The sequence below is a fragment of the Calypte anna genome, chromosome 4B, assembly GCF_003957555.1.
Source record: "Calypte anna isolate BGI_N300 chromosome 4B, bCalAnn1_v1.p, whole genome shotgun sequence".
Taxonomy (NCBI): Eukaryota; Metazoa; Chordata; class Aves; order Apodiformes; family Trochilidae; genus Calypte; species Calypte anna.
The window spans coordinates 13,398,554-13,410,196 of NC_044249.1; the positions used below are offsets into that span (position 1 = coordinate 13,398,554).

The 11,643-nt window shown below is 36.8% G+C and overlaps 1 protein-coding gene across 1 annotated transcript in view; it reads left to right on the forward strand.

Moving 5' to 3' along the window:
- Positions 1–10,602, forward strand: part of SORCS2 (sortilin related VPS10 domain containing receptor 2) — a gene marked incomplete at its 5' end in the record, with an annotated part of 484,969 nt that extends 474,367 nt beyond the window's left edge. The window contains 6 exons of the mRNA XM_030450889.1: positions 779–965; positions 4,733–4,866; positions 6,728–6,851; positions 8,498–8,610; positions 10,217–10,342; positions 10,507–10,602. Of these exons, the coding sequence (XP_030306749.1) occupies positions 779–965; positions 4,733–4,866; positions 6,728–6,851; positions 8,498–8,610; positions 10,217–10,342; positions 10,507–10,602 (780 nt within the window). The remainder of the gene's footprint in view (positions 1–778; positions 966–4,732; positions 4,867–6,727; positions 6,852–8,497; positions 8,611–10,216; positions 10,343–10,506) is intronic.
- Between the last annotated feature and the right edge of the window lie 1,041 nt (positions 10,603–11,643).

Here is an 11,643-nt window from a genome sequence, read left to right on the forward strand (position 1 = left end):
ATGGACGTGTCTTTGTCCTCTGACTGTAGTATTGGTCTTGCGGAATTTTAGGCCTGCAGTTTAGGGAGTTTAGGAAGACAGTGTCAGTTAAAGAAGCACTTAGTAGAAGTGCAAGGGATTATAAATACTGCAAGATGTTTGACAGGAAAGAATTATTTGACTGAACTTTTAAACCTTTTCCCAAACGCAGCTCAATAACCTTCTTCATTAAGCATGCATCTAATTTTTCAGTAGCACGTGTTAGCTCCAGACATGCTGGAGGCTCTGTATAATGCAGTAGAACCCTGCGTGCAGATTCCAGCTGGGACTGGCACTCAGAGATTGTGGTTAGAAGGTTCTATGAAGAAGTTCTAAACAAATTCTTTTTACCTTGTCATTACTAAGACTAGAAATAAACAGAGTAAGTGACAATTCACTAAAATAACAATATTTGATTATTTGCAATTATATGAGCATCCCTCCAGAGCTTGGAGCTGCCCCTCACTGCTGTTACTTAATGTGAAGCTGCATTAAGACAAGGGTGGTGGCCTCTGGGTCATGCAACTTTGTTAGTGCTCTGGGGTTTCTTAATTTAAGGTAGCACATTACTATGGAAATTTATTACCTCTGTGAATTCACACATCTGTTGCACTGAATTCTGTGATAATTGGTTTTACTACAATGATTGCAATTGAGTCAAAATATGTGGTTGGGGCTGGAAATACCGTAGTGATTCAGGAAATGGTTACAATTGTGTGTCCTGACATTAATTTTTTTTTTTTTAATCTTTTTCTTTTAGGGTGATTTATTGAATACCAAATACCAGGTGGATCTTGGAGATGGCTTTAAGGCAATATATGTGAACCTCACGATGACTGGAGAACCCATCCGTCACCGCTATGAGAATCCGGGGATTTACCGTGTCTCAGTGAAGGCAGAAAATGTGGCTGGGCATGATGAGGCTGTGGTGTTCCTCCAAGTCAACTGTAAATCAGCACTTTGGTTTTCTTGCTTTTGCTGCTACGTAAAAACCTCATGACAGCTATGAAGTAGCTTGCAATTTAGGAAAAATGCGTGTATTTTTAACCTCACACAGTTTTGCAGCACTGTATGCTTTTAATTCAGAGGCTTATAAATGTAATGTATTAACATCAGAGTTAGTTTGGTTTGGGTTTTGGAGGAGGTTGGTGTACTAATCTTTCAAAATGCAAGCATGCCTCAGGTCAAATCTCAGGTTTGATCCATCCTCCTGACTCAAGACCCCATTGGCAGTCTTAGTAGCTAAATTTTTATACTGCTAACTATGTCTTTTTAGGTGCTTCTCAGTGCTGTGTGAAGCAAGAGAATAAATGTGTTGGAAAATGTGTTGGAGCTCTAGTATGATTTTAAGAATCAAAATCTCAGTGTTTCCTACAGTTCAGCTACTTATTAAAGTACTAGAATCTAGATTTTAGGTTGTTAATTCTCACAAGTGGTACTTGGGTATAGGTTCATGTTGGCAGGCAGTATTAGTTCAATTACAGTTCATCCTCCTACTTAATTAAGACTTAAACCTCAGCCCCCCACATCAAATAAATTTTAAAGAAAACAGTAGTACAACACAGGGAATATCATGCACCATCACAAGTTTAACATACTTCAGTCATCTCATAATTGAAATGAAGAAGAAAAGCTCTAAATGGAACTGATTTTTTTCCCTTCCTTCGAGATTCAAAAGAGTTGTTGCTTTGCCCATTTCAAGATGTGTCAAAATTCAGAAACAAGTAACATCAAAAGAAAAGATTCTCATCTTGCATTCTCCAGATGTCTGTTTCCCTCTGTTATGTGAGGTGTATCATCTTCCACCCTAATTCCAAAGCAATGGAAATCACTGAAGCCACACACAAGGCTGTGCACGGGTCTGTGTGCTTTATGTCAGCCTGTCTGGTAGCTGCTGATATTTATGTAATTTCATAGTCTGGGTCCTTAAGTCCAGAGTTTTCAGAGTTCAGAGGTTTTACTGTGCTTTGATTAGCAGGTAGAGTCCAACCCCCATTAATGGCAAATCTCCTCTGAAAATCCAATGGAAAGAACAGGAATCAAACGCAGTGCCTTGGTTTTGTTCTGTTTCTTTGTTGTGTTTGATTTTTAAAGCATTTCAAAACTCTGGAGAGCTTAGGTGCTTAGGGCTTCCCAGTTACTTTTTAGGAGCTTCTATGTGCTTAGAAGTAGATTAAGCATGGGAACACTCAATCTCTAAAAGTAATGAACAGCAAAAATTCTGTGTAACGTACTTGTCTCTGGAGAGAATAAGTTCTTACCATTCAGAGAATGACAAGCAGTAGCAAGCCCTGAAGGAAAATAGAACTGTTTTCTCAAAATGCATTTGTGATGTGGCCTTCATCAGGGTAAGCAGTAAAAATTAAAGATGTTGAAGGTATTTTTCAAAAGTAAAATGGCTGCTGAATTAAGAAGATCTTGATGCTGAAGTATGGAGGCAGCAGAGCACTGAAGCAGATGTGATCCATTCATGATCTTGTCCATAGATGCTGAGCAAGGTCTGAATGACTGATGGAAGCATGTTACCCAGTCCAGTTGAATAAATGCTCTCTATGCAATTTGCTTTGTTTACTTTTTAAAGTAAATTACAATATCTGAGGAAATTAGCTGACTTAAGTTAAACTGCAATTTCTACATTCTAGAAAAAACTTAATAGCCATTCAGGGACATTTTCCACATGGAATATCATGAAAGGAGAAATGAAATGTCCCAGAGGCCTGCTTTCAGTTAGGGACTTTTTCCAGGGACAAATGGCCAAGGTAGTATTTTTTTACTCCTGACAATTTCTGTTGCTATGGGATGCCCTTTTAATGAAGGACAATTATATGAACTTTGTCCTGCAATCAAGATGATTCTTTCTAACCCAGATCACACAATCTACAACTTTTAATGAACTGTAAGAGAAATTAGAGCAAATCTGATAGTATAAATGTGAGTAGAGAACCCAGAAAAGAAAGAACTTAAGCACTAGACATAAATTTCCACTTTTACAAAAACATAATCTCTATGGTGTGTGAAAAGTCAGGAAGCTTTGAAAACTGCACTGAAATTGTAGTTTTGTTAAACAGAAATTGTGCAAATCAACTTCATCCCTGATTGTACACACTTAAGGATGTTCTGAAGCTTGTTCAAATGTGTTACGGAATTGTGTGTCTGAGACAAACAGAAGGACTCACAGTAATTATGTTTGACATTTTAATGACCAACATGAAATAGCAGTATTCATTCAAGTACCAAATAACTTCCCCTCTAAAAATTTTGGAAAAGAAACTAACCCTCTTCAGGAGCAAATCTGTGTCTCAAAATGATCACTTTACTTGGATGGTAAATTTATAGCAAAATCAAAACAGTGGCACAGATCTTTTGTGACTTCTTGAATTTGCCTAATCAAAAGGAAAATCTATTTCTAGGATGAAAAAAATTAACAGAATTGCTACAATTTCTGAATTTTCCCCAAGATTCCAGCAACACAAGGAGCATTTTAACTGTTTTGGTTAATAAGATATTGAAGAAACCATTTCTTTAAGCACCCAAATCATCTTGAATTCATGCAGGTGGTAAAGAGCCATCAGGGAAGATGCAGTATGAAAGTAATCCTTCATGCAGATGAAGCAGGACACAGGCCAGTTGAAGTCAGATGAAAAAGAAGGGTGTACAACTCTCAGAAGAGTTCAACCAGTTTAGGCAAAGAGAATTAGAAGTGACTGGATAATAATTCAGTTCATGAAAGAGAGTAAAAGAAAGACTAGACTGGTGTTAATTAGGTTTGAATTTACACAGAGCTGGAAGGCCTTTGAGTGACTTAAAAGATATTTATAATGGAACAAAAATGGATGGGTTAGTATTCATTCTGTGTAATGAGTGCATATGGGACTATACAGTACTTTGGTATCCTTAATAGATGGTGCAGCTGAAGTTCAGAAACTCGAGGTATCACATTACACTATTTTAAAGCTTTTACCTTCATATTTTCTGGAAAAGATATTTGGAAACCTCCAGGGGAAAGATTTTCTTTCACAAAATTATTGTACTATGAAGCAAAATACAACATTAAGAAGCAGATAAAATTATTGTAATGATGCATTTCTTTTAGGCAAAAGTTCAGAAAGGAATAAACTTACTCTAAAGAACATTTTGGAGTACAGGGATAATCTGTTTTGATTTGCAAATAAATAGTCCCCTGATATTCACATATATTTTATAGCATGCATTAATGACAGTTTGTGTGGTGCGAGCTTAACAGCTGATATTTTATAATGAAAATGAATATTCGGGAACCTTCTTTTTTTCAGTTTTCTGCTTCTCCCATAGCAGTTTGAGTTTTGTTATATTTCTGTTCACTAGATCTTTTTAAAAAAGGCTGAGATTGCATTTTCTACTTTTAACTGGAATATTTGATTATGTTTTCTAGAATTGGATATGGACCAAAAAGGAGTGAGGTGCTTTTATCTGTCACTTTGCTCTAGGTTTTTGTTTGTGAAGTTTTGTTTTGTGTGTGGTTTGTTGGGTTTTTTTGTTTTGTTTTTTTAATTGAAATGAGATCCTTTCAATTATTCCCATTTTTTAAAACACAGAGGTAAAAGCAGGAGGGAGGGAAAAATAAATTCAGGACCTTATGGTGAGCATGTGAGAGGCTCTTCGGCAAAGAATAATTAATAAATTGATTGATTCTTGTTTAATTATTTTATTATTATATTTTTTGAAATTTGTACAGCTCCACTGCAGGCTTTAAATTTAGAAGTGGTTCCAGTTGTTGGGAGAAACCAGGAAGTGAATCTGACAGCCATCATACTGCCTAAGAATTCTAATTTGACAGTCTTCTACTGGTGGATAGGAAAAAATCTTCAGGTACATGAATGGTTCTGACTAAGCTTATTTTCAGTTTCTTCCCAATAAAGGTTGAGTGGCACCTTTTACTTCCATAAAAATGCTACCATGTTGCATGGCTTCTTGTAGACCATCTTGCATTCCAAATAGCCAATTATATAATGGTATCAAGCAGTATGTAACTCTCCTTGTTTGATCACATACATTTAAGATCATAGAATCATAGAATTGGCTGAGTTGGAAGGGACCTCAGAGATCATCGAGTCCAACCCTTGAACCACCGTTGCGGTTGCTAGACTATGGCACTGAGTGCCACATCCAGTCTCTTTTTAAATATCTCCAGGGAAGGAGAATCCACTACTTCAGTGGGCAGCCCATTCCAATGCTTGATCACTCTCTCCGTAAAGAAATTCTTTCTAATATCTAACCTAAACATCCCCTGGCACAACTTAAGACCATGCCCTCTTGTCTTGTTGAAAGTCGTCTGGCAAAAGAGACCAACCCCCACCTGGCTCCTTTCAGGTAGTTGTAGAGAGCGATGAGGTCTCCCCTGAGCCGCCTCTTCTTCAGGCAGATCAGCCCCAGCTCTCTCAGCCTCTCCTCATAGGGTCTGTGCTCGAGTCCCTTCACCAGCCTGGTTGCCCTCCTTTGGACCTGCTCCAGGACCTCGATATCCTTCCTGAACTGGGGGGCCCAGAACTGGACACAGTACTTGAGGTGTGGCCTCACCAGCGCTGAGTACAGGGGCAGATGTTAATTTCCTTTTATTGCTGCTTATGTGGAAATGCTGATTTCTCTTCTAGAATTATAAATTTCTAAAGAATTTCTAAACCCATTTTCTTTTTGGGGGTACAAAAATGTATTCCATTTCATTACCTGTGGAAATGATCTCATGGAAGGGAATGCATTTAGAATTATAGAATTGGTGAATGATGTAACTTGGATGTATGTACTTCCCTGTTGATAATGTGAGTACTGTAAAATTAAGTGCCATGCAGAAATAAATATATACTAACTACATAGAGAAATACTTCTGAAAGTCTAAAATAAACTGCCTTGCCAAAAATAACTGAGATAGCTAAAAGGATATCAAAAGAGTGAAAGCACTCAATCTAATGATATGCATTTAGGGATAGAAAGTCTGGATAACACATACTAGAGCAATAAATATCCAAGTATTTCTATTAGGGATATTTCTTGCCTAGCTGAGTTAATTTTTTTAAGGCAATTCTTTCAGTAACAGATAAGGAAATTATTTTCTTTGTGAGGGAGACCAAGTATGGCAGAAGAATGCTTCAGATAAGCATGAACTTCCTTCTGTCTACCATAATCCCAGCCTATGGCTTTTCATTATTATTTACTTTGCTATTCCTGGAAGAGACAGTGTAGATTGATGTTATCTTGTGAAGGGTTTCATAATTCATACAGATGTGGTAAGGTAGCAGACTATCTCAGCTCCATCTTGGAGGTTACAGTGGGCTGATGCATTTCATGGGTCATCCTCTAAATTGACAAAATTAATCCTTCTGACCTTGACTATACCCCACGTATTTTGGGGAAAATGGCTTGTCACGTATGATCTTTTAGAAATTTGTGAGCCCTATTCAAAATCTATTCATTTTAGTGTGAGCTGAATGAAAGCTAATACTCTACCTGTTATTCTAAAAGAAATGTTTGCCCTATCTGGCACTATTCTGCTTATAAGCATTCTATTTAGGGAAAGAAACATCCTGCATTGAAATTTGTAATTGAACAGTTGCTGATTATTCAGTTAATCAATGTAAAGCCTTTTTTGCTAATAATTGTAGTGACCGTCTCGTCCAACACTGTTCTTGTGGATTTTGCTGAAATTCTGTTTTCAACTTTTCTTTGCTTTTTAAAGCCACTGCTTACATTGGACAATTTTCTGGTGACAAAGTTTGCTGAGACAGGTCACGTCAGAGTCACGGTGCAGGCTTCCTGTGGGAGCTCCATGCTTCAGGACTCAAAAGTTGTCCAAGTTTTTGGTGAGACAAGACTCTTGCTAATGTTTTGTTGGTTTGTGTGTACTTGTTTCTTATAACTCTTAAACCAGTCCTGACACAACTGAACCTGTTGTAAAATTAAATCTAATGCCACATTTAATTGTTGAGGGATGAACTGTCCCTGGGTAATTCCATGAAAGTGAAGTGTGATTGTATGGAAGGGTTTTTTTCTGAGATGTTTTGTTTCCTTTGCTTATTTTAAACGGTGCTGTGGTTCCCAAATGCTATATGTAGCAATTGTGTTTAAGTGCTGTTTTGGCCTATTACAAGAGTTTCTTAGAATTTCTAAGTGAAAATACCTCAGAAAAAAAAGAAAATTTGTAGTTTTATATATACTGTCAGCATTAAACCTGTGTGAAATAGCAGGGTTTTATTAATCACAGTATGTCACTGTTCTTCAATGTTTATCTGAGATTTTGGATCGAGTATAGCTCCACTGTAATTAGTGGATAACCTTTCAGCTCTTGTTTCACATTGTGCCCTGGTGTGTTTGTTGTGTCTTATAATGTGATGACAAGGCATAATATACTGTGAAAAATGTAGTTCCAATGAATTATTTACATTTGTATTTGTGCTGTCACATGTAGGAATTGTGATAAGTGAAAACTTCTTTTTAATGCACAGCTGAAAGCCTTAAGATATGAAATACACTACATGATATTTCTGCTTTCTGAAGAAGTTTCTGGGGTTTTTTTGTAGTGTATTTTAAAATTTCAAATAATGGTAAAAACCATTGCTTATGAGTGCATCCACTTTTCTAGAAATTTCTAGAAATGTAACCCATCTTAGTATGACCAGATCAATGACTTTGACTTTCAGGCACTTCTTGTGCTCTTAGTGTTGGCTAATCCTGATACGAAGATCAAGAAAGTACTGGTCATGCAGGAAATAAATCCTTGAAAAAGCAAACCATATTAAAATGCAATAATGTCAGAAGCACTGGGGAGGCCAGGGTTGACTCATGCATTCCAGATTCTCTTTCTCTGCTTTGCATTAAGCTCCCTAGGTGTTCATCCAAGGAGCCTATATGGGAAGACTTTAGAGATTGCTTACTGAGGAACAGCACATTTCTGTTAATTCAGATATACTGGACAGCATCCAGAGGAATGTTGTGGGTGTGGTGCAATACATAATAATAATAATACATTGTGGGTGCAATACATAAAGTATTCATTTTACATGAAAAACAGGAATATGTAATGGCAAGAAACACATGTTTATGATCCAGAAAGAATAAAATCCATTGACGCAATCTCACCTCAAGTAAAGGAAACCAACCACATCTCTGTAGTGTATTTTCCTAAGGAAAAATTATTCAAAAAGTTATGACCTCAGAGCATGCATGTAAATCCACTTTGTTTTTTTTCCTTTGTGCTTTTTTATATATAAGCACAAACTTGATGATGTAGATGAAAATACAGAAAAAACTAAGTGCCTGACAGGACTGTTCTTTTGCTTTGTGCAAGAGTGCACAGCCGTGCACTTTTCTAGAGCAGTGGGGTTCCTAGGTACTATAATTCTGCACAGTAAATAATGGCAAATATATAATCACAGCTTTTATATTTGCAAAAATCTTTTTGCAACATGGTTTGTTACTGTTTAGAAAATGTTTATTTTTGTTTTTCTAGATCATTTTCATGTTCTTCCTCTGAAGTTCACTAAGCACCTGGATATGTACAACCCTGACATACCGGAGTGGAGGGAAGATATAGGGCGGGTAGTGACACGACTTCTTGCAAAGGTGCTCTTCCAGATTGCTCATAAAACATTCCCTTGCTGGTCATAAAGCTTGAAGGTTAAGTTAATGCCTTCTCATTCAGAAAACAGGAAGCAGTGCAAAATAATGAAAGTGTGACCCTCATGAGCCACATTCAAAAAAGTCTGAGCCTAGTGTCTCTTTCACATGAGGGCTTTAGATGATGATATTGTAACACAGAAAATTTACATACAACACAAGCTGACTGGCAATTAATGCTAAAGGTTGCTCTCTGGGATTAGGGATAAATGTATTGGCAAATACTGCTGACTCCAAAAGAGGAAGAGTAGCTTAAATGTAATATATTTAGAAGTTCAGCAAAGGTTGCTGTGCAATCTAAAAGACATAGGCTTTGTGTAAAAATAAGGAAGAAAGACAATATTAATAACATCAGTTGTGTAACTTTGAAAATTGTATACAATATATAGGCAAATAACTTATTTGCCTATATATTCAGAGACATGTTTTTTCAGGTCATATTCACAAAAAGAAATGGGAGCAATGGAGTCCTGCATGCTAAACCAAGTGAAAAGCCATGCAGCTGTGAAATAAGTAAAAGCACTCCATAAAACTGTGAGCTCTAGAGCTGTGCTTTACAGGTACAGACACTGATTTCTGTGAGGGCAATAGCTCTGAGGTGCAGGCTGTTAATGATTTGAAAACTCTTGCACTTGAAATCACTTGACTTTTCCTGGATTTACAAGAGTGAAAATCAAGTTTGGGAATTTAGACTTTATACTTTTTCCTGCTTTTTTCTTTTTATGGTTCAAATCAAACGTCAAATTACAGTAAATTCCCACTTTTCTCAATATAAACCCATTTTGTAATCAGTGTCAGACAAACAGATGATTTAATCCCTTATTAGATTGCCCTAGAATTTTAATACTTAATAATTTGCAAAAGATTATTAGCAATTTAATGGAATCTTGGAATCTTTTGGAGAAAGGAAGGCTGTGGTAAGTGCCCAGAGTGTTGTCATTAGAATTCTGTGGCTGTATTATTCAACACATGGAGAAATGTGAGGCTAAAGGCAAAATTTGCACAAATTATTTTAAAAGGAAAGACATGCAGTTGATTTTCAGTAGAGGCTGCAGGGATCAGTGGAGGCTGCAGGTACTCATAACAGTTTCAGAAGCTGAACCTAGGTGCCCTTAGTCTCACCCTGGAAGATTTCTCTGTGTGCATTAAACATAAATGGAAAAGTAACCTCTAAGCTAAAGTTGACTGTAATGAACATGCCCTTCTAAGTGTCTTAATGGCATACAAAGGACCCCAAATCACTTAAGAATTTTTATTTTTTTTAATGCTATCCTAGAAATGCATAGCCATTACAGGGTTTTTCTAAAACTGCATACCACTTCATTATGCTTCTTTCCATGATGCCACTAAATCTCTTTAATGTGATAACAACACTTACTTCTTCCAGTCTTCAAAGAACATCTCACATTTCAGTTAATTTATTTTTGCCTTTATTCATGTTTTAGCTTCTGGTGCAATCCCCACCAAAGACTAAAAGACATATGTAGGGTTACTTATATATTTTCTATAAATCATAAACTGCATTGTCCTGTAATTTGCTATATTTTCTCAGGAAACCAATATATCTGAAGAAACACTCTTGACAGTCGTGAAGCCTGGTCTGCCCACAACTGCTGACTTGCATGTGCTACTACCAGAAAACCAACCAAAACGGAAAAGAAGTGTAACTAGTGATAAGGTAAGGAGATCAATGTATGTCTGGTTAGGACAGTCTACATCCTGTTTTGCAATCACTGCCTGTATTCTTGTTGTCATTATGTTTGAAGAAGTCTGGTCAGGTCAACAGAAAATACTCATTGTGTCACTTGTTCTAAGATTTGTTACATTTGCTTCTGCTACCAGATGAGAACCCTGAAGCTCTTCATCCTGTTTTACTGGAAGGTGTTTTACCATGCTGCTAGTGCCAGTTCTCAAAGTCAGTGTTGTGACACTCTGTGAGGAACGTTTTCTGCACATTTGGAAGAGGTGTCCTTGGAATCCTTAACTTTGACATAGTTATAGAATGTCTTCTCTTAAAGAGAACCTATGTGTCCTTGGCTGAAAACCCATCAGCTTTGAGATATTATGAGAGTTCAGAAGGATTGTTAAAAGGAATAATTTCTTAGGCAGATGACACATACTTGGTAGGGTTTCTCTTGTTGTTTTATGTGTGTGATGTTTTACATGAGTGTTATGATATGATCTACTTCTTAAGTTAGTGGTCTAGAATAGGAGTCATTACTGATAGAAGTAGCCAGCAATAATAAAAATCTTAAGTTGGCAGTGTAGAAGTAGTAGGAGTCCTTGGGAGAATTCTGAAGTTCGGTTCTATTCTGACAAAAGCCCTTTTTCTTTTAAATTTAAGCATATAGACACTGAGTGTGATTTTATCACCTTTAAAGAACACAGCAGTTTCAAAAGTATTTCATTCTAATACTAGACTCCAGAGAAATACTGGATTGCTTAATTTATGCATGTATTTCATGTTCAATGTCAGGTGGGATGAGTCTAGCTGAAAGAGATAAAGTGCATTTAAACTATAGACCGGAAAGCAATGACTCTGAGGAAGCTAGACAAGCTACCATGTGAAGATGCCCAGTAGGTTGCTTTGGCAAGAAGGGCAAGTCAGACCTCTAGATGTGTAAGTAACTGGGTAAGAATTTGAATTTCAATAGTGTTGTTATTTTTTACTTTTGGAAGTGTAGTTAATACAGGCTTGGATAGGAACCCTAGGGTGAGGAGAGAAATAATGAACAAGTATTAGTCACTTAAGCAAAAACCAGAGCAAATGTTAGATTCCTCAGATACCTGCCAGGAAAATATGAAGTATCCAAAGTTATGGGGCTCAATAATTTAACGTACTGTCTGAAAGTCAGATTAGACTGAAGTACTGGTCCCTCTTGCACTGTATAACATGAACATGCACTATTTCAGTGCTGCCAGCATCACTTTAAAGACTGCTAATCAGTAAAAGTGTCCTATGCAGTCTCTTTTCAGGTT